The 22,286-nt window shown below is 47.3% G+C and overlaps 1 protein-coding gene, 1 long non-coding RNA gene and 1 pseudogene across 6 annotated transcripts in view; 1 reads left to right on the top strand and 2 right to left on the bottom strand.

The window, feature by feature from the left end:
* Positions 1-22,286, top strand: part of TJP2 (tight junction protein 2) — a 120,408-nt gene that overhangs the window by 29,092 nt on the left and 69,030 nt on the right. The window contains exon 2 of one of the 5 annotated variants that reach the window (XM_032306733.1): positions 2,105-2,160. The exons of 2 other annotated variants lie outside the window; for them this stretch is intronic. In XM_032306733.1, coding sequence (XP_032162624.1) covers positions 2,131-2,160 — 30 coding nt within the window. In that variant the 5' untranslated portion in view covers positions 2,105-2,130. Of the gene's footprint in view, positions 1-2,104; positions 2,161-16,426; positions 16,874-22,286 lie in introns of those variants that run through there. 2 more of the 5 variants (XM_032306731.1, XM_032306735.1) reach the window with 2 other exon arrangements.
* LOC116570109 overlaps positions 1-22,286 on the bottom strand; it is an 89,448-nt gene that overhangs the window by 25,750 nt on the left and 41,412 nt on the right. The gene's annotated exons all lie outside the window — the stretch shown is intronic.
* On the bottom strand, positions 6,489-7,492 carry LOC116570102 (annotated as a pseudogene).

The following is a 22,286-nucleotide window of genomic DNA, read 5'->3' as shown; positions in this document are numbered from 1 at the left end:
GAGAGAGAGAGAGGAGGAGGAAGCAGGCTCTCCGCTCTGCAGAGCAGAGAGCCTGATGTGGGACTCGATCCCAGGACCCTGAGATCATGACCTGAGCCGCAGGCAGAGGCTTTAACCCACTGAGCAACCCAGGCGCCCAGGACTCTTCCCTTTTAAATACTTCGGAAAATATGGAATCATTGTCTGGATTCCGACAAAACTCTTTGTCTGAATCTTTATTGATAAACAGTTAAGGTGTTTCAATCCCTGAATGCTGAAATAATTCCAAGTGATTCTACTCACAGTGCAAGTTTAAGGGTTAACACATTGTTTGCAAATGTTTCGGCTGTTTGAGCAGGACATTAAGAATAGGATAGCGGGGGTGCCTGGGTGGCTCAGTGGGTTGAGCAGCTGCCTTCGGCTCAGGTCATGATCTCAGGGTCTTTGGATCGAGTCCCGCATCGGGCTCTCTGTTCGGCAGGGAGCCTGCTTCCCTCTCTCTCTCTCTCTCTGCCTGCCTCTCCGTCTACTTGTGATCTCTCTCTATCAAATAAATAAATAAAATCTTTAAAAAAAAAAAAAAAAGAGAATAGGATGGGGGGGCCCCTGGGGGGCTCAGTGGGTTGAGCGTCTGCCTGCGGCTCAGGTCATGATCTAAGGGTCCTGGGATCCAGCCCTATTATCTCCCTGCTCCAGGCCTGCTTCTCCCTCTCTCTCTCCTTGCCACTCCCCTGGCTTGTGCTCTCTCTCTGTCTGTCAAATAAAAAAAAAATCTTAAAAAAAAAAAATAGCTATACTCAGATAAATTCTGTATGTATAAGTATTTCAAATTTTAACAACAAAAAACAGCACATCATTTTGAAAAAGACCCTTTCTTTCATGAATTTTAAATGTTTCATGTACTCAACTTCCCTCAGTCAAGCAGGTAAGATAGAAAATGGAAGAATATCTTACCCAGAAACTCAAGAACCAGAAACTCCCAGGCTAGCAGCTTGGCACCCTGGTCTCCAGGCCCCTGGGTTCCCAGGGAGCCTTGCAGAAACATGGCAGAAACAAACGCTAGAAGCCAGTAAAGCACCGGGTGACAGAGCACAGCTGTGCCTTCAGACAGGCCTGCGTTTCAGCAAGCCCCTGTTCTGCTACTTTTTAGGTTGAACCTATGACCACTAGTTAGCTGTTTCTGACCTACCCACAGGGCAGGAGGGACGGGGCAGCTTACCTAAACTCTCTGAGCCTCCGTTTTTTTATCTGTAGAATGGTGTTCTGGGTTGTATCGTGTCCCCTATAACATTCATATGTTGAAGTCCTGCCTCTCATTACCTCAGAATGTGACCTTATCTGGAGACAGGGTCGTCAAGTTAAAGTGAGGTCCTCAGGGTGGGCCCTAATCCAGTACAAGGGTATCTTTATAAAACGGGGGCCATTTGGACACAAAGACAGACACACCCCGAGGCAAGACAGGCGTCTCCAAGTCAAGGAGAGATGCCCAGAACAGAGCGTTTCCTCACATCCTCAGAAGGAAACTAGTCTGCTTCCAGCCCGATTTCAGCCTTCCAGCCTCCAGGGCCAAGACAGTAAATTCCCATTGTTGAAGCCAGCTGCTTTTGAGGGCCTTCGTTCTGCAGCTCTAGGAAACCAATATGCTCTGGGAATATAATTAGATCTGCACCTCATAGGGTGGCTGTGAGAATTAAGTGAGACAATGCAGATAAAACATTCATCACCCTACCAACTACGTTGTAGTGAGCGCTCAAAGAAACGGAAGGCTTTCATCATCACCGCTACAGCTTGAGGCCTCACTTGATATCAGCATTACAGTAGGATTCTCACCACACACCATAGGCTCAGCACCTCCAAGACCTGTGCTGTAGAGTCTCTGTTCCCCAAGTTCCTTTCCCCACGTTGCCCATGTGGCCAACGACTTTTCATCCTCACGTGACCTCTCAAGTATCACCTTCCCCAGGAGACTCCCCCCTCTCCCCCTACAACGTAGTCACTGCCTCAGACCTCTGTTCCCATCCACACAAGGGTGGATACAAGCCTCTTCCAGAACAGTCCAGTTACTGATTCCAAGTTAGACTCCCAGGTCCCCCAGGGATGATATATTCCTCTAAATTTCCCTCAGGTGGTGCTGGGTGAGACGCGCATTAAATGTTTGAGGAAACAATTGCTTCACCACAGGTAAGGAAATGGGCCGCATATACCATCTATGAACAAGCTCATGCTCTAAACCATGCTCTAGATTGACGGTTCTTGAAAGTGTGGTCTGGAAACCAAGTATGGGCTGGCTGGGAACTTGTTAGAAATGCATACACCCGGGCCTCACCCCACACTGACTGAAGCAGAAACTCCGGGGGTGACCCCGGAATCTGCTTTAACAAGCCCCCCCAGGAGTTTCTGATACCCTAAAGTGGGAGACTACTGCTGTGGGTCTGTGTGGTTCAAGAGGGGGAGGTTTGCTGCTGGTGGGAATTCCCTACATAAGCTTTTTAAAAAAAGATTCTAGGGCGCCTGGGTGGCTCAGTGGGTTAAGCCGCTGCCTTCGGCTCAGGTCGTGATCTCAGGGTCCTGGGATCGAGTCCCACATCGGGCTCTCTGCTCAGCGGGGAGCCTGCTTCCTCCTCTCTCTCTCTGCCTCTCTGCCTACTTGTGATCTCTGTCTGTCAAATAAATAAATAAAATCATAAAAAAATAAAAAAAATAAATAAAAGATTCTATTTATTTATTTGCCAGAGAGAGAGAGAGAGAAAGTGTGCACAAAGCTGGGGTAGTAGCAGGCAAAGCAGGCAGAGGGAGAAGCAGGCTCTCTGCTGAGCAAGGAGCTGGATGAGGGACTGGATCCCAGGACCCTGGGGTCATGACCTCAGAGGAAGGCAGAGGCTTCATCCACTGAGCCACGAGGTGTTGCCCTAAGTATGCTTATAGACTGGGGAGCTTCTGGGGAGACAGAGGCAGAGGGGCTCCCAGGTGTGCAGAAGTAAAAGTTGTAAGTTTTCCCCTTCAGCTGGCCTTGCTAAGCCCGTGTTATGGGATGAGTCCATGATAACTCTGAGCGGCCAGACCCAGAGGTAAGGAGTGTCACCGATAGCATGGTCGGTTTAGGGCTGATGTAACTGCCAATCTAGAGAGAACATGAACCAGGGTTTATTATAGAGTATTCATATTTTCTTAAATGGGAAATCTTTCTTTTTTCAAGATTTTATTTACTTATTTGTCAGAGAGAGAGAGAGCTCGCAAGCACAAGCAGGGGGAGCGGTAGGCAGAGGGAGAAGCAGGCTTCCCCGTTGGGCAGAGAGCCCGATGCGGGCCTCTATCCTAGGACCTTGGGATCATGACCTGAGCTGAATGCAGATTCTTAACCATCTGAGCCACCCAGGGGACCTGGGAAATCTTTTTAACAATATTAATGATAAGTTATAAAATATTTTGTATTATTCTTATACTTTGTATCTAAATAAATATAATTATAAATTAGATATTAAATTTACTAGTGTTTTATTAAATATTACTACTATGTAAAATTTATTTTACGTCCTTCCACTTCCCCCCTTTTTAAAAGATCTTATTTATTTGAGAGAGAAAGAGCACAAGCAGGAGGAGGGGCAGAGTGAGAGGGATAAGCAGACTCCCCACTGAGTAGGGAGCCCGATGTAGGGCTCCATCCCTGGACCCTGAGATCAGGACCTGAGCAGAAGTCAGATGCTTAACTGACTAAGTCATCCAGGTACCCCCCTTCCATCCCTTTCTAAATAACACTGTCATTTGTTTCAATCTTTGCATCTTTATTTTAACACACAAATGGTCCATTCACTCTGCTTAACCCATCTTACAGGTTACTAACTTACTATCTGCATCCTACATGTCTTATAAACTCTGCTGGGGTTTTACTTCCTCATTATCTATGTGAAATGAATCTTAGGCGTTTCATCCACCCGTCCTCTATAGCTCTGTACCAGTTTTGTCCTCTATACCAGTCTTTTTTTTTTTTTTTTAAGATTTTATTTATTTGAGAGAGAGAGAGCACAGGCAGGGAGGAGAGGGACAAGCAGGCTCCCCTCTGAGCAGGGAGACTGATGCAGGGCTGGATCCCAGGACTGTGAGATCATAACCGGAGCCCAAGGTAGCCGTTCAGCCAACTAAGCCATCCAGGTGCTACTCTATACCAGTTTTGTAATTTTTATTAATTAATTAATTATTTATTTATTTGACAGATAGATCACAAGTAGGCAGAGAGGCAGGCAGAGAGAGGAAGGGAAGCAGGCTCCCTGCTGAGCAGAGAGCCCGATGCGGGGCTCGATCCCAAGACCCTGGGACCATGACCTGAGCCGAAGGCAGAGGGTTTAACCCACTGAGCTACCCAGGCGCCCTATACCAGTTTTTAAAAAAAGAACTTTAAACAGGAGTATTTATTCAGCAAATTATAGTGTATTCATACAAATGAAATATTATGCGGTTAGAAACATGATGACATAGATCTGTATTGCCATGAAAAGAGTGAAGCAATATTCGTATGTAGAAATAAAGGTAACAGAAGTGCATGCCTAGTACGGCCCCAGGTGTGCAAAGTGGTATATGATCCCCACATGCTTGTCTGCAGAGAGGCTCCTGGAAGGACACTCATCTCGTTTCTATTTGCTCTGGATGGTCGTTCTATTCTGTTAATTTTTCTTCTTCTTTTTGAGAGAGAGAGAGAGAATGTTGATGAAGTTCTAGAACCTAGGTGAGGTTCGGTGGGCTGAGGTCCGGAGCCGATGACCAAGAAAGAATTCTTGAGACATCTTTGGTGCAAAATGGTGGCTTATTAAAGCACGGGGACAGGACCCGTGGGCAGAAAGAGCTGCTGCCCTGGGTTGTGAGGGATGGCAGGTTAAGTACCCTGACCCTGTGGTTAGCAGAAGGTGAGGGAAAGGGAGGTTTCAATGGAGTGTTCTTCTGCTAAAGAGGGCACGTACAAGATGCCTCCAGGCTCCATCAATGCTGTCTTTTAGCAAGCCATTAACATCATAGTTGGGAGATTCTTGTCTTGTAGGATTGTGAATGCTACACATATTACCGAGGGGAGCGGGTGGAGAGGAGGTGCAGGGTGCCAGCTTTCCCTTTGTCCTCAGCCAGCCTCCTGCTGCCTCATCAATGTGACAGTGCACACGTGTGCACAAGCCAGGAGAGGGAGAGAGAGAATCTTAAGCACTCTCCACACTCTGGCAGAGCTCCAGCTCATGACCCTGAGATCATGACCTGCGCCCAAGTCAGGAGCCTGATGCTTGACTGACTGAGCCCCCAGGCGCCTCGTGTTTTGCTAATGTTTTATGAACTCCTCTATGGTTTGGATAAATAAACAAGTATCATGTATATAAAAATAACTGAAATACAAATGATATGTGTATCTGCAAATGCATATATATGTAAATAACTACAACAAAGAGAATGATGGGACCAGATCCTTTCTTTTGTAAGCCAAAGACAGCATTTTGCAAATGGAGAGAATTATTTTTTGACCTTTTAAATGTTTTACCTGCCTTCAAAATGGTAATCTTCTTGTCTTGTGTCAGAGCATTAAAGCAATGTCCCTAGGGGCACCTGGGTGGCTTAGTCCCTTAAGCGGCTGCCTTCAGCTTAGGTCAGGATCCCAGCATCCTGAGATCTAGCCTGCACAGGGAGCCTGCTTCTCCCTCTCCCTCTGCTGCTCCCCCTGCTTGTGCTCTCTTGCTCACTCTGTCCTTTTCTCTCTCAAATAAATAAATAAAATCTGAAAGAAAGAGAGAGAGGGAAAGAGAGAGAAGGAAGGAAGAGAAAGAAGGGGAAAGAAGGAAGGAAGGAAAGAAGAAAACACCCCTGATAATGAACTTCACTTGGTGGGGGGCAGTGCTCAAAACATCTGTTCCCATGCCCCTTCTCAGACCCTCCAAATCAGCATGCCCGGGAGAGACCTGGGAGTCCTCCGGTAATGAGGAATTGAGCAGAAGTCCCACTGGAACATAAATGTCGTGCGCCGCATCTTCAGCTTGGGTTGTGCGGCTCCTGGAAGTGCCTTTCCCAGGCCCGGCGTCCTTTGTTTCCAAGGCCTGCGCTAATTTATGACTGCCCTGGAAAACTATCTGCTTGCAGTGTTTTTCTAAGGCCCCTTTCAGGTCTGAGAATTCTCTGAAAATCTAGGAGACTCTCCAACAACTTTAATCTGTGCTGATCAGGGATACCGAATTCTTCAAACTGGAGGGTTCTGGTGATAATGTCTAAAAGCAATACCCGTGTCGCCAGAGGCCCCTCTGGTTCCCCCGGGGGACCTGTGTCTCCTGCGACTGTCCCTTGGGCCTCTCTCACCTCAGGTTCCCTCCCTTGTCTAATGAGATGAGGGCCTTTTTACGCAGTCCAATTTTTAACCTAATAAAGTGTTTTTTCTTAAAGTACTTGTTTAGGGAAGGGGTGTGTAGAATGCCATTAGGTACCAGATTACATGTGTATCAAGGATTGTCACGAACTAGCTCATGGCTGGAGTCAGATGCATTGTGGCATTTACCTTTTTTCCTTTTTTTCTGGGCAGGAGGTGGGGAGAACTTTTTATTACTTTTGTGTTCAGAAAATCCAACAGCATACACTCAGCCCAGTTTGGTGACCAGTTCTTTAGCCTTTGTCTTTTCCAACTTGGCGATGTGAGCCACCGACTTTGGACCCGGGATGTTGCCTCCCCAGGGATGACAGATGTCATCGTATCCATCATTGTCATCCGCCCTGACGGCTTCCACTGGCTCAGCCGGAGCTCCTCTGTCTTTCCAGTTAACCTGTGTGAAGGCAACAGTAGTGCAGGTCTTCCTGCCGGCCCTCGCCCGGCCTTCCCCAACTCTGTCCCCATCCCAGGACACAGGGCAGGAGGGAAGACAGCCAGCTCAGTGGGGTCCGTCGCAGGTACAGTCACTGCTGGCTGAGCTGTCTTGTTTTCCACCAAGGTGGGGACGACAGTATTAACCCCAGCTCAAAGGACAGGCAGCCTCTTAGTGGGGACCGTCCCTTGGCCGGCAGCTTTCTGCTCTGCCTGGGCCAACAGTCTCTGCTGCTTCTGTTCCCTTGTCTCTGGTCAGCATCTGTGGGCCGGTTTCAGGAGCTGAGTAGCTGTGTGGCGGTCCCCAGCCTGGGCGAACTGGTTCATGGCAGGAGGCACTTGGAGATGTTTACAGAGACTCGCCCTTTGCCTGCTGCAGCCAGGTGTGGTGGGGCCGTTTACAAAGCCGGTGAGATGTCCCGTCTGATGCCAAAAGTCTTGGGCCTTTTCTCAAACAGGGGAGTGAGCACCTTCTTGGCCTCCTGCTGCTTCACGACAGAGACCACTTTCTTCCCCTTAGCCTTCTTTCCTTTTGGCATCTTGGAGGAGAGAGCTGGGATGTTTACCTTGTTGCACAGGAAGAGTTTCACAAACATGATTCCCCAGCACCCGGTTCAGCAAAAACCCTCCTGAGTTCTGTTAAAAGGAGCCTTAAAGAAGACAGCAGTAGCCGCACCAAAACCCACTCAGCCCTGGTTGTCCCGCTGCGGTGGAGGCAGTGGACACGGCCTAGGGAGGATGGTCATCCATCCAGCAGACCTGTGTCTGGAGTCTCCTCCACTTTCCACTGGAAGGGACCTCAGGCGGTAGCTGTGTTCCCCTCGCCAAAGCAGAGTTTCTGCATCGGTGAAGCACGGCGGTGATACCAAATACACCACATACAGAGGCAGGCGCTCTGAGGACTTACATGAAGTGAGTTAAAATTGCTTTTGAAAGATGATGTGTTCAATCCATTTTTGTTTATCAGGGTTTCTGTTTTTTTTTTTTTTTTTAGGTTTTATTTATTTTTTATTTTTTTAATTTTTAAAATATTTTATTTATTTATTTGGCAGAGAGAGACACAGTGAGAGAGGGAACACAAGCAGAGGAGGCAGGAGAGGGAGATACAGGCGTCCCCCTGAGCAGGGAGCCTGATGTGGGGCTCAATCCCAGGACCCTGGGCTCATGACTTGAGCTGAAGGCAGAGGCTCAACCCACTAAACACACCCAGGCACCCCTGCTGGTCCTGTTTTTAACGGAGGATTAACAAGTGGATCTGTCCCTGGAAAGAGTGTGGATTTTGTATACTTTGCAGTATAAACAGAAGTTCAGTAAACCCCACCCGTGAGGCCCCAGGGCACCCTGCCAGGAGGGGAGGTTCCTCCAGGGTGAGGAGCACTCTCCCTGGCAGGACCTGTCTAGACCCAACTGTGCCTTGAAAGGATCTTCAAGGATCCTTCTAGGATCTTCAGGCCCAGAGCTGCATCGTGCCCTGTCTCGACCCTGTCCAGCAGGCTGAGTATACCTTGACCTTGCCTGCCAGCCTGAGCGCACTCAGACCATCCCTGTGTCGTGGGACCCTGCACGGGAGCCTGGCATCACGTGGTCTGCCAGTTCTATCCGCAGCCCCAGGCCAGGGCCTCCTGAGACACGTCACCCTCCAGCCCGCAGATGACTCTGAGGGGCACAGCCAATTCTTCGGTCAGTTTTGCAGCCAGCTCAACCCATCATGCCCAGAAACATTGCCAGGAGGGAGGAAACATCAGAAGGGAGACTGCCGTTTGGGATTTGTGCCAATGGCAGAAAGAGGAGAGCGTGAATTGAAAGCCACCATCCACTGAGAATTGAGAGTTTTCTCCCCCTAAAGTCTGGTGCTTTGATCACTTTGGCACTCACTCCTTTTTTTTTTTTTTTTAAAGATTTTATTTATTTAACAGACAGAGATCACAGGTAGGCAGAGAGGCAGGCAGAGAGAGAGGAGGAAGCAGGCTCCCTGCGGAGCAGAGAGCCCGATGCGGGGCTCGATCCCACGACCCTGGGATCACGACCCGAGCCGAAGGCAGAGGCCTTAACCCACTGAGCCACCCAGGTGCCCCGCACTCACTCCTTTTCATCTTTTCATTGTAGTAACAACAACATCCCCTCCAATGTCTTGCCAATTTAGTAATAATAATAATAAAGGTAAAAAGGGTGAGCCGTGGCTACGGGGGTCCTTTGCTGTCTGGGGCGGTGGTTCCTCTAGAGGCTTCCCTTAGCCCAGCCACACCACCCCCGCCTTTTCACACCCCTGCCTCCCTCTCTGAAACGTCCGCTTCACGGTGAACAAAGCACTCAGTTGGACCCCGTGTCCCTGCTTTAACTTAAATTTGACTCTCTCCTGAGGACATCCCTTTCTGTTGCGTCCTCTAGGGATGCTGCCTTCTTTAGAGAGAAAGAGAAACCTGAGCAGAAGCTGGCTCTGTGGTCCAGGAGGAGAAGCTCAAACAAAGGCTCGAGCGCAGAAGTGCACTTGGCAGGGTCTGGAGAGCAACCGAGAACGGCCAGTGTGACTCTGGGATGAGAGCCTGGGAGAGAGCAGGACGAGCTGCGTTTGGAGCCTGCAGCCTGTTCAGTTCGACTTGGAGGCTGTCTTAGGCAGCTTGTGCTCTGTAACAAAATGCCATAGACGGGGTGGGGTTTTTTCTCACAGTTCTGGGGACTACAAGTCCAAGATCAAGGTGCTGACAGATTTGGTTCTTGGTGGGGGTCCTCCTCCATGTGTCCTCACATGGTCTTTCCTAGGACCATGAGCCTGGAGAGAGAGCTCTCTCTTCCTCTTACAAGACCACAGATCTCATGATGAGGGGCCTACTCTCATGGCCTGATCTAAACCGAATTCCCCCCCCCACAAAGGCCCATCTCCAGATATCACCACATTGGACGTTAGGGCTTCAACTCCTTTGGGGGGCTGGGAGGGACACAAACATTCAGCCATAACGCAGGCAATAACAGGAAGTCTGGATCGGCAACACTTGGAGGGTTTAAAGGATAGACTTAGGAGATCTGATTTGCCTCATGAAAAGATCATTCTGGCTGTTGGGGAAGATTGGGAGAGGCAAGGTTAAATACAGGGAGATAACAAAGAGGCAAGTCCTGGAGGAAGAGAAAGTTTCTAATATTAAAACATAATTTTTTAAAAAAAGATTATTTATTTGAGAGAGAGAGAGTATGAGCTCGTGAGAGCTCGTGAGAGCACATGATTGCGGAGGGGAGCAGAGGGAGAGGGAGAGAGAGAATCTCAAGCAGTCTCCCCTGCTCAGCATGGGGCCCAACTCAGGGCTCAGATGCTCAACTCTGTTATCGTGACTGAGCCGAAATCAAGAATCAGATGCTTGGGCGCCTGGGTGGCTCAGTGGGTTAAGCCTCTCCTTCAGCTCGGGTCTAATGGTCCTGGGATCGAGCCTCGCATTGGGCTCTATGCTCGGCAGGAAACCTGCTTCCCCCTCTCTCTCTGCCTGCCTCTCTGCCTACTTGTGATCTCTCTCTGTCAAATAAAAAAATAAAATCTTACCAAAAAAAAAAAAAAAAAAAAAGAAACAGATGCTTAACTGAGTCACCCAGGTACCTCAAACATGTAATTTTTTTATCCATTAAAATATTATTCTCTTGGGGCATCTGCGTGGCTCAGTGGATTAAAGCCTCTGCCTTTGGCTCAGGTCATGATCTCAGGGTCCTGGGATCGAGCCCCACATCGGGCTCTCTGCTCAGCAGGGTACTGCCCCCACCCCTGCCTACCTGTGATTTCTGTGTCAAATAAATAAATAAAATCTTTAAAAAATATATTAATCTCTTGGGGAGCTTGGGTGGCTCAGTCATTAAGCGTCTGCTTTGCCTTAGGTCATGATCCCAGGGTCCTGGGATGGAGACCCCGCACTGGGCTCTCTGCTCAGCCGGAAGCCTGCTTCTCTCTCTCCCACTCCCCCTGCTTGTGTTCCCTCTCTCACTGTGTCTCCCTCTGCCAGATAAATAAATAAAGTCTTTAACAACAACAAAGAAATATTAATCTCTTAATGTTTTAGAAATGTCTTTGGAAACTCACCGCTAAAGATTGGCTTAGGTTAGTCTTTACTCTTTAGATGATCTTTTGGGGATAAATATGTTGAAGAAATATCCTGTATTCATGAATTTTTTTGTTCTATTCAATTTTCTTTTTTTTCCCTGTCAAACAGAATTTTATTTACTATTTTTAAATTAAAATAGCACCGTAGTAAATTCTCATTTTTGTTTAAATTATTCTGGTCTCTGGGGGTAGTTTTATAGCTAGCCATTTATCTATATCTGCATATATCTGGAATTCACCTAATGTTGAAGCTGGTTATTAGGATTTTAGATGATTTTTACATTTCTTTGTGCTTTTTTGAACTGCTTTGAATGCTTTATAATGAGCATCTTTTTTTTTTTTTTCCCTCCAAAAACTCACTGGTATAAAAAATGAACAACTGAAAATAGTTTTCTTGACCATGGAACAATATAAAGAGTGTTCCACCCAGTTTCCTGAACAGAATGGCTGTGTGAATATTGGCATTGCCCTTTGAGACACTAACATGTGGATAAATGAACATTTTGGAAAGTGGCAAAAGGGAGACAGCTTTCTGCTCTTCCTACATAATATTAAGATATGGGAACAATCCTGAAGACAGGGACTCTGCAAAGTGCTTATCAGTGAACTAGAAACACAGTGTTTCCAAAGGTAAAGCAAGAATCTTGAGTTGCCCAAAAGGTTGAGGTGAACCTTTCTTGTGGATTATCACGCACTCCTCTTTTCATTGGTGGGATTCTAAGTGCTGGAGGCTACCTTGAAAATAATTCGCTCTCTCTGCAATGTGTACAAATCTATGACTATTACACTTGAAGTGGACTTTGTTCCATATTATCACATTCATATAAGCTCATCATAGATCTAGATGAGGAGAATCTCAATCCTAACTCTGTTTTTCTGTGGGGTTTGGCGGTCATGAGAGAATATGTGGTATTAAGCGCAGTTCCATACCAGGTGCTTTCACTAGAAACTTAGGAGTTGGGATACCTAGGGTAGCTAGTCACCCTTATCCTATCCTGCACCCCCCCCCCCAACAAAGAGAAGACTTTAACAAACTTTGAAAGTGAACAAGAGTGGTATTAAATAAGAAAAAGTGAAGGCATGAAGGGCAGAGCAGAACTTTCCATGCCTTTCTCCTGGATGTTACTTTAGGGCCTGTGGCAGGTGCTGAGGGAAGGAGTCTTCTCAGTGAACATGCCCGGTGAGTGGGATGGCTGTTTGTGGACTGAGGAGGGTGGGGGAGGCCAGCAGAGAAGAGGCCCCTGGCGGGGAGGGGAGGGCAGGCCAGGCATTTCTCCTGACAGGTGCCCCTCCCTGCGGCAGAGTGTTAACCGCGGCCTCTGCACATTAGTCATAGCGACTTGGGCAACTCTCCCGCGCTCTCATCATTTGTTTACTTGGTTATGTCTTTATCACACTGTGAGCCAGGCCCCCAGTATATAGCGTCTTTGTCTTCTCCGTATGTGCCCCAGGGTACGTGCGAGGTGTTCAGGAAATGTTTGTTGCGGAAAAGTGCCTCCAAGATTGCAGTCAGCCTTTCTGTGTAGAGGCCGACTAAACTGCTCAGTTACCCCGTCAGCTTTTCTATGTCGGATCCCTTTATTCCCACTTAATGACACTTCATAACCGTGCGACAAATAGATGTGTATATATACACATATACGTGTGTGTCTCTATGTCTGTGTGTGTGTGTGTATCCAAATCTTAACATTCTTCAGGAAATTTGATGAAAACTGTTTAGTTAATCACATTGATTTGAGGTCTTCTGACGAACTTGTTATAAAGATCTTGTACATTGTAATGCATACTGAAAAGTATTGAAAAACTGTCCCTTACACAAACAGCATGGTACCAACAATATACAGTTGGAAAAGAGAAAGACGCAGTCCTATCCTGTCCTATCCTGTCATCAGATCATGTTCCCATTTGGTTTCCAATTCATTTATATGGTTTTCGTAGTTTCTTCGTTGTCATCGTAGGGTAGATAAGATTGCGTTCTTTTTCATTGGTTATTATATCATTATTCTCCTTGTTGCCAGACAGACTTGTAATTTTAAACGATAGCCTGCTATACCAATTCGGTCGATCTGCTGTAATTCAGGAGCCCTCTCTTGTTGGACATTGATGGTTTCCATCCTTTGTTATCATGACTTGGCGTCCAGTGAAGTGCCTCACCTCCCAGTCAGCCACGGAAGTCTGACATCCAGTCTCATCTTCCCACAGAAACAGCTCTGGCCATGACGAGCACTGGTTCTCTTCTTGGTGAGCATCTTCTGTTCTTACTTTAACTGACCTCCTCATTGGTGCCTGCTCTTGGCTAGTTTCCTCTGCTTGAAATTCACTCTTCCTTTGACTTTGTGGATACTGCTCTAGAGAGGTTTTTCTTCCCTTTTCCTCTTTGGGCTCTGCTCAGGGGATTTGAGCTTACCCCCTAATATTGGCATTTCCAGAGATGGATTCTATCTTTTTTTTTTTTTTTTAAAGATTTTTATTTATTTATTTGACAGAGAGAGAGATCACAAGCAGGCAGAGAGGCAGGCAGAGAGAGAGGAAGGGAAGCAGGCTCCCTGCTGAGCAGAGAGCCCGATGTGGGGCTCGATCCCAGGACCCCGGGATCATGACCTGAGCCGAAGGCAGAGGCTTAACCCACTGAGCCACCCAGGCGCCCCGGATCCTATCTTTTTTTTTTGCCTGTCATAATAAAGGTTATTATGAAAACAGGCTGCATGGGTCCTATCTTTAATCCTCTGCTGCTTCCATCTACGTAGTGTCTCTGGATAGTCTCACTTCCTCCCCCGACTTCAGCTTTCTTGATACAAGGACAATTCTCAGATCTCTTCCTCCACCCCAGAGCTCTCTACCCAAGGACTCATCAGTGACTAGGGCCGAGCACTCCACCTGCATGACCCACAGCCTTTGAAACTCAGTCAGTCCTTAACTAAACTCACCATCTTTCCTCAGGCCTCTCCCAAGATCTGCTCCCGCTCCTGCATTCTCCACTAGAGATACCATCATCTACTTAGTTAAGCCAGAAACCCGAAGAGTCACCTTAGACTCACTTCCCTCTTCCTTACATCGTTTGTCATCAGGCAGTCAACCAACCTGCTGATTACACTCCCTTAGTTTCTGAGAAGTGGCTCCTTTTGGTCTAACCCTGCTCGATAGCCATGTCATCTCTCACCTGCCTTCCCACAGAAAAATGCATTTTTTTGCTGGTCTTTTCATGCTTACTGACACCCCTCACCCCACTCCCACCAGCCACATTCATTTTCCTCCAGAAGCTGACAGAGTGATCTTTATAAAATGCCAGTCTAATCCCACTTCTACGGTGTTCACTGGACAATACAGCCACTGCCTGCCTGGGCAACCTCACTTCCTGGCCCTGAAGAGCAGGTCTGTGTCCCTTCGTTCCTTGTTTCTCCATTTGTATTTATCCCCCTCACCTGGAAAGCTTTTCCCCTCCTTTCTGTCTCAAAAACTCATTCCTGTAACCAACCCCACGTCTGGAAAGCCTTCTTTGAACCCCATCTGGGTGAAGAACCCCGCCCCAAAGTCCCCTGAGTTTTCCAGAAACCCCAGCACTTACAGTTTTTTATTACTTACTGAGTGTCTGCTGGAATGGGCTGAGATCCCCAGAGTGGGAGCCTAAGTCTTTTATCAGGGGGTTTGGCTTGATAGAAGCGGTTCAGTGATCGTTTGATAGCATTTCTTTGGAGAAACAAATTCTGGGAGTGGGGTTGAAAAATGCAACCCACCTGTGAAAGATATGTACTGTTAATTCCTTCTCCACAAAGTTTATTTATAACTGCCACCAGCAATGCTAATGTACTAACTGAACCATGTTTTTCAACAACTATTTATTGTTAATCTGTGGCAGGCACTGTGGCTGAAGAAGAGTATTTCCAGTATAAGACTATTTTAGTATTTGGAGCAGTGTAGTCCAATAGAGCTTTGTGCAGTGGTAGAAACACTCTATGTCTGTGCTGTCCAGGATGGTAGCCATTAGCTGCAGGTAGCTGCTGAGCACTGGAAATGTGACTAATGTGACTAAGAAACTGAGATTGTCATTTCCTTTAATTTTAGTTAATTTAAAATGAAATGTATTAAGTACCTACACGTGGGAAGTGGTTATCATACTGGACAGTGCATCTCTAGAGAGAAAAAGGAAATCATTCAGCAGATGTTAGTGCTACATTCTGGATTCCTTTCTTCCTCTTTAAATGCTAATGAAAGCTCACATCACTAAGGTGTGACCAGTTCACAAAGGCTAGCACTGTTATTGTTTGGCGGCACTACCTAATTTGGGAAACATTTTTTAAATCGGTGCTTAGGTCAGCATAGTAACACCTGACATCAGGAATACTACCCAAACATCTAGGTCTGGAGGCTTGAAGGGATGTGGGAAATGTTACTCACAGTGCTTTTCATCCAGAGGCATACACTTAGCTACCCCAAAGGAGTCCAGAAGCCTAACACTTTCAGAGCGGCATCTGTTGGACTTGTTTTTCCACATAAACTGCCAAGCTTGTTTTGATTAGGCAGGAAGTGAAGCAATTTTGCAGGGAGAGAGCCCAGCATCTGCATCTCGTCAGCGGGTTAGACCAGACCTTTTACCTCTTACCTTCTACTTGTGAGCCTAGGCGGAGTTTTGCTTTAAGGGAAAGCAATTTTAAGGGAAGAGCAGGGTGGTTCCCTTAGATTTCAAACCCTAAATTATTTATATTATATACATATAATATAAATATATATATATATTTTTAAAAGATTTTATTTATTTGACAGAGAGAGAGAGAGAGAGAACACAGGCGGGTGTGGGGGCGGGAGAAGGAGAAGCAGGCTTCCCCGGGGCAGGGAGCCAGATCTCAGGACCCTGGGATCATGACCTGAGCAGAAGACAGACGCTTAACATCTGAGCCACCCAGGCGCCCCCCCAAATTATATTTTTAATCAGTGTACTTGTTTTGAGTCTCCGAATAATTTACATGCCCCTAAAGTGAGGAAACTTTTACTTCTCTTATGCAGTTCTTTGTACATAGGCCTCTAAAACGAGTAAACGTACTGAGTCGAATTAAGTAGTAAATCCCACTGGATAAACATTTGTGACCTACAGTTGCCTTTTAAGCTGACGATGAGAGGTGTTCGTCTTTTTATTGGAGTTGTTGGAAATGTGTCAAAGAGATAACCTCGAGTATTTCTTCCTCGAAGTCATGTTTTATTTAACACGAACATCCCAACACCCTCGGAATTCGGGTCATCAGGTGCTGAGCTGAGAAATGTGGGGTACAGTGCCGCGTACGTGCTGGCTGGCTGGGCAGGCCTCTAGGCAGGGCAGAAAACTTTGGGGTTTCCCCTCTTCTTCCTCTCGGAAGAGAGCTAAAGAGGCGCCGCAAATCTCTCCAAAAAGTGTTCCTACCGGATGCGCAAGCGACCTCAAAGGCAGAGCCTCGGGACAGGCCGGCCGCAAGCTGCCTGCGGCTGGCCCAGCGCTTCCCCGCGCGCGCCCGGAGCCGGAGCCGGAGCCGGAGCCGGAGCCCGACCGGCCGGCCTAGTGCGCGCCGCGGAGCGAACCATCGCGCCGCCTGGGGCGGGGGGCAGGGCGAGGGGGCCGCGGGTCGCTCGCACCTCGGGGTCCCCCTGCCGCCGCCGCCGCCGGCCCCTCCCGCTCCTGCCGGAAGTCGCCTGTGAAGCGGCCGGTCGCGGGGGCGCCGGGGATTGGCCCTGCGAGCCCTCCCCGCACCCCCCGGCCGCGCGGGGGTGGTAGCGGCCCGTTTGAGAGTTTCCCGGGTCCGGCGGCCGGCGCAGAGGCGCGGCGCTGCGCTGCGGCGGGGGGCGGGCGGCGGCAGGAGGGACAAAGGGTGCGCGCCGGGGGCCGGTCGTCCCGCAGCCCGGGCTTGGGGTCCGAGGACGGATCGTCTGCGCGGACAACGCGGAGGAGCGGAGCCCAGGCGGGACTTGCGCCCGAGATGCCGGTGCGAGGAGATCGCGGCTTCCCACCGCGGCGGGAGCTGTCAGGTTGGCCCCGTGTAAGTCCCCTCTCGAGTCCGCCGGGCTGGGAGAAAGGTCTCGGGGAGCGAGCGTGGGCGCGCGTGGTGGGCTTCCTGGCGCGCGCTGGGTAGCTGCTGCGCTCCCACCTGAAGGTGAGGCCGAGGGCGGGGGCAGATTTCAGCCCCCCGGGTGGCGGCTCATGGCCTCCGAGGCTCCTGGAGCCTTTTCTGTCCTCTCTGAAGTCGCTCGGGTTTCCGATTAAGCCTCCAGGAGGGTAGGGGAAACTCGTGAACTCCGTCCGGGATCTCTGCCACCTTGAAGGCATCTCGTCCTGCCTGTTGTGGAGCTGCTGCGTGCCTTTGTGTTTTCCTTCTGTTGGAAACCACAGACTCTGCTTGATGCAAAGTTACAGGCATGTGTGTGTGAGACAACTTTGACAACTCTTTGGAGACCGGCAGCCTCATTTCCCCTTTTAATCAGCTGCCTCTAATGCAAGTAGAAGTTGTTGTCGGTAGGGACTGGAGATGGGGTTTTGGAGGGAGCCACAAAAAGGGAGTGAGGAATGCCTTCTCCTCTAGTATTATCTTACCTGTCACCATTCCCTTGCTTTTATGTCTTCATTTGTCAAGTTTCCGCTTTTACACAGTAGTTTAAGTTATAAATAACCAGGGTTCGACTGCAGGGTTTTCACATTCTTGAAATGTGGCGGAACTTGGGAGTGGATACTCCAGGGCTTAGTAAGGGACTAAGCCTCCCACCTCTGTTTTAGCTTCGGTTCTCAGCAGCGCTGCTTCCCTGGCGGCTGTCTGGTCTGACTAATAATGGACGTGGTTTCCCTGCGGTTCCAGCCGACACTCAGCCCGTCACAGAAACTGCCCTGTGACTCCGCACGCCCTCCCTGAGCTTGGGGAATCCTAGTAGAGGGGAAAGAGGGCCTTCGCTTCCCATCTTCTGGTGGTCTGTGCTGGGTGTGCGGACAGTCATTTGGGAGGAACCAGCCCTGCGTTGTCAGAATCATTCCTGGGAGGGACAATGAGTGTGTGTGTGTGTGTGTGTGTGAGGTGTGGGGGGGGACATCACCCACACCTGAGGAGGAGATGCTTTAAGTGAGTAGGAGTAGTTGCATTTTAGCATTTAATATCCTGCTCGGGCAGTAGGGGTGTTTAAGAGCGCGCCTCTGTTACACTGTCTTGTAGGGAAAGTGTGCGCGTAATTAAGAATGATGAGTTCCAGTTAGAAATAAGAACGGGATGCTAAGGCTTCTCCTCACCCCAGAGATGAGAGAACGGTTGCTTCACTCAGGCAACAATGGCTTTTGAGGTGTTTCTTGAACTTTTTCAGAGCTGCTCCCAGAGACTGATGGAGGGGGGTTTCTTTCCTTGCAGTGGCTGCTGCCGCTTCTCACGACCACACAGCTCATAACCAGCCCCTGCCTACCTGGGCCGGTCTGTGTGAGGGGTACAATATGAGCAAGACTCAGTGTCTGCCTTCAGGAGTGTGTCCGAGCTGAACATTTCAGACTGTTGAGACTGTGGACTCCGCCGGGACACGTGTGGCTGGGGGCGTGGTGGGGGTGTGGCAACACAGGCCAACTGTGCAGTACGGAATCACGGGCGAGATGGGACTCCCTTACACATGCTCCCTTTAGGGATTCTTTCTGGGAAGAAAGGGTCGCATTCGAACAGGTACCTCACAGCGCAAGCCAGTAAAGAAGATGGGCGAATGACACACCCACCTCATAGGGTTGAGTGAGAATTGCGTGAAATGTTGTTAGGGTGTTGGACATGTGTGGGTGCCGGGTCCTAAGAACCAAGGCAGGTGCTGAAAGCTCCAAGTGCTGGGTCCTGGGAGGAAGGATCTAGAAGTACAGGTAGGAGGTACCATGTAGGTGTCTAGGCAGGAGCTGAGGTAAACAAAAAGAGTTGCTCACACTCTTGAAAGGCCTTGAATGCCAGTAAGAGAACTTGGTTACTTGTGGGGAGCGGAGTCCTAAAATCCCAAATGTATTAGTGACTTGACTTCCCTGCAAAGAAGTGAACCAGTTTCCCAGTAAACACTTCACCCCGCCCCCTAAACAGGGAATATTACCATTTTTGAGGCACAAAAATGCCTAAGACCGATGAATTCTAACCTCATCTGCCTGGGGAATTCCATTTGCAAGGACTTCTGCCTACATTTGTTTAACTTTTGATCTAATTCTTTGTACACTGACAAAAGGTTACAGCCAGCCATTTATCTTTTGCAGAAGTGCCTGGGAATGCAAGGGGGATGTAAAAATCCCTGCAGTGGAGTTTAGAAAGGGTTCTCTTCTGAAGTTAACTCTTTTTAAGAGACAGGTGAGTTCTTGAAACTAGGCGGGGCCGCTTGAGTCTTGTGGACAGTATTACATTCCATAGTTGACAAAGTCATGCAGATTTGGGCGGGGAGTTGGTGGTGGTGGGGGTGGCGGGGGTGGAGTTAAGAGGAAGCGTTAGTAATCACCGCTGAAACTTTCAACATAACTCTTACCAAGAATATGAGCCATCAGGGAATTCCTTGCCTAATCCCTAAAACAAATCCCATTAAGGAGTTGTGGCTACAGATTAATTTATCTAGGTTGAAAGCTGGCTTCCTATGAAATGCCTCATTGATTAGAGTCTGAGCAGTAATGGGGGGCCAACATTGTTGGCCGGATGGCCTTGGACTAGCCAGCCTTGGTGCTGAAAGGCATTTTCCATTGACGATGATTTGGGGTATAAGAGGGTGTGACTGATGCGCATGTACGTGGGGAATCCAGTTGAGGGACAGAATGATTATTTCAGATGTTTTACTGAGCTAGTTTTTTGCTCCTGAATCCAAGGATTGGGGTCAAAAACATAGACTCAGAGGTCAGATTCAACACCTGTTTAGGGGTTAAAAACTCCAGAGTTTTTGTGAACTTTTTGAGGTTAAGAAAGAAATCTTACCTTAAACTATTTATGGCCTAGTTCACCCCAAAGGAATTTTTACGATGACTCTTGTTAGCAATAGCTGATATCGCTACGAAATTTATGAGGGTCTAACATGGTACTACCATTAAATTTTTTAAAAAAATACCATGTAACAGCAGTGGAAAGAAATTTTCAGGTACTCAGTCCTAACATGAAGTACTGTCAGTCGCTAGTTGCAGGTTTGAAGGGTACCTGGGAAATACATAACAGCTGGCTAACCTGGTACACCACGTACACCACCGACAGCATTCCATACAAGGCAGAGCTTGGAGTTGCTAAGCCTCTGTTTTCACTTTTTCAACTTGATTAGGAAATGCACCTAACTTGGCCTCTCGCTTCTAGAGCCCAGGCAGGCCAGCGAGGTGATGGTTTCATTCTATTTTTAAAGGGGCTAAAACCTCTGTCATCTGGCCATCCTCCACACCAGTTTCATCAGCCTTGATAACCTGTGAGCTCAGAAAAGAGACTAAAGACTATCCTATTGAAAAAAATACCTGATATGCTGATTAAGCATTTTTCTGCCCACCCCACCTTTTTTTTTTTGCTGTTCCTTAAACCGCGTTTTCTAAAGTGTGCTACAAAGACAGACTTAAAGGTGGCACATTATTTTTCAGTTATTTTGCATGAATATTGTGCTCCAGGGATAAATATAAAGATGGCTACCGAATTCACTTATTTCGTGGATAGGTTGTTTAGAATGAGGCATGATTAGTATTAAGTAAAAGAAAGAGTCTGATGTAAGAGAAATAAATTTTGGGGTTGAGTCATAGGAGAATAAGGCAAAAACTGTGAACACGGCCCTTGAAATCTGTGCCTTGGTAGTACTTTTAAAATGTGAGTGTGATGTTTAGTTATGGAGAGCTGCGTATACCTCGACCACACCTTCAGGAATGCCAGACAAAATCTGCTGGTGTGACATCTGTGATGGGATGGACTGAAAATGGAGACGGTGCTTCCGCACTGCAGGGGACATCACTGTGCTCTGGAGCACAGCTTGCTTTCCTAATCTAGCACTGCTGGAGAAGGCAGAGAACCAAAGAGCCTCACATGTAAATGAACCTTATTTTTTATTATTTTTTAAAGGTTTAATTTTTTAAGTTATGTCTACACCCAACGTGGCCTTGAACTCACAACCCCGAGATCAAGAGTCACGCGCTCTAGCGACTAAGCCAGGAAGGCACCCCAAAATGCATTTAATTTTTTAAAAATGTAGCTTATGTTGGTCTGTAAAGTAGGCTTTAGCTAGGATTGTAGTAGGAATGGGAAGTCTTGAGGTTTAAAAAAAAAAAGTAACCCTGCGGTGACCTAGAAATATGAATAATTGGAAGTTCACGGTCATGGTAGGTAAATAAAACCAAAATAGAAAATACTTTGTTTCAGTCACCAAAATCCTTAATCATGTGTGTGCGTGCATGCGTGCACACACGTGCACACCTTTTACATGAAATCCTAAACCTTCAATTAGTAACTTGTACTTTAGTCATTTTAAGTCCACGCAGATACTTGTTTAGTGCCTCTGCCGGATGGTTACAGTTAAATCAGGTCTTTAACCTTAAAAACATAATGCAGTGTTTATCAATAATTTATACATCTTGTAATTTTTTTTCTTTTTTTTTTTTTTAAAGTAAGCTCTCTCCCACAACGTGGGACTTGAGCTCAGGACCCCAAGATCAGTAGTTACATGCCTACCCACTGAGCCAACCAGGTGCCTCCACACCTTGTATATTTTAGACCACAGCAATATGCATTTTTGTAATAACATTTATCTTAACTTTCAGCCTAATATTCAGCCCAATTAAATATTCATGGCTTATAGTTTCTCTTTCTGTTTGTCTTCTCTCAACATTTCATTTGTGTGGGAGAGATTTGGTGGGGGCAGCACAATTGCTAGGAGTGAATAAAGTATTTATTTTAGGAAGGTGTACTGACAAAAAAAGTTCAAATTACACCATTAATCATGGCAAAGATGTCATGTCCCATCCTTGAATGCACGTGTTTTCTACATCTACATAAAGATGGACTTCAGAATTAATTAATAGGGCAATTATTATTTTCTGTTGTAGAATTTAATCAGCCATATGAATATATACATTATGTTCATAAGAAAAAATGGCATCATTGGAAAATTTAATTACAGTAGGCCTCATCTCATAGATACTGTGTGTAAGTATGAGACTAAATATATAGTTATATATTTATAGCTAGGGACAAGCCAGAGGCATTTGGAGGGGGTTATATGTAATACATTGTAAGACAATTATTGGGATAGTTAGTCTTCCTGGTAGGTAACGTTATTAGGCTGTAATTAACAGATAATGATTAAAGTCCAGTTATATCTTTGCCATTGTATTAAGAAAAACTTTGGTAGAGATGAAAGAACACTGCAGATACTCTACATTTTGTCATTGGAGTTGAAGGGGGACGGGGGAAATAATGCTTTCGAATCATCAGTAGGAATAAGTGAACTTTTCTCAGACTTGTA

The sequence above is a fragment of the Mustela erminea genome, chromosome 12 (genome assembly GCF_009829155.1).
Source record: "Mustela erminea isolate mMusErm1 chromosome 12, mMusErm1.Pri, whole genome shotgun sequence".
Taxonomy (NCBI): domain Eukaryota; kingdom Metazoa; phylum Chordata; class Mammalia; order Carnivora; family Mustelidae; genus Mustela; species Mustela erminea.
The sequence above is the reverse complement of the archived record's forward strand: the minus strand, read 5'-3'. Positions and strand labels throughout refer to the sequence as shown.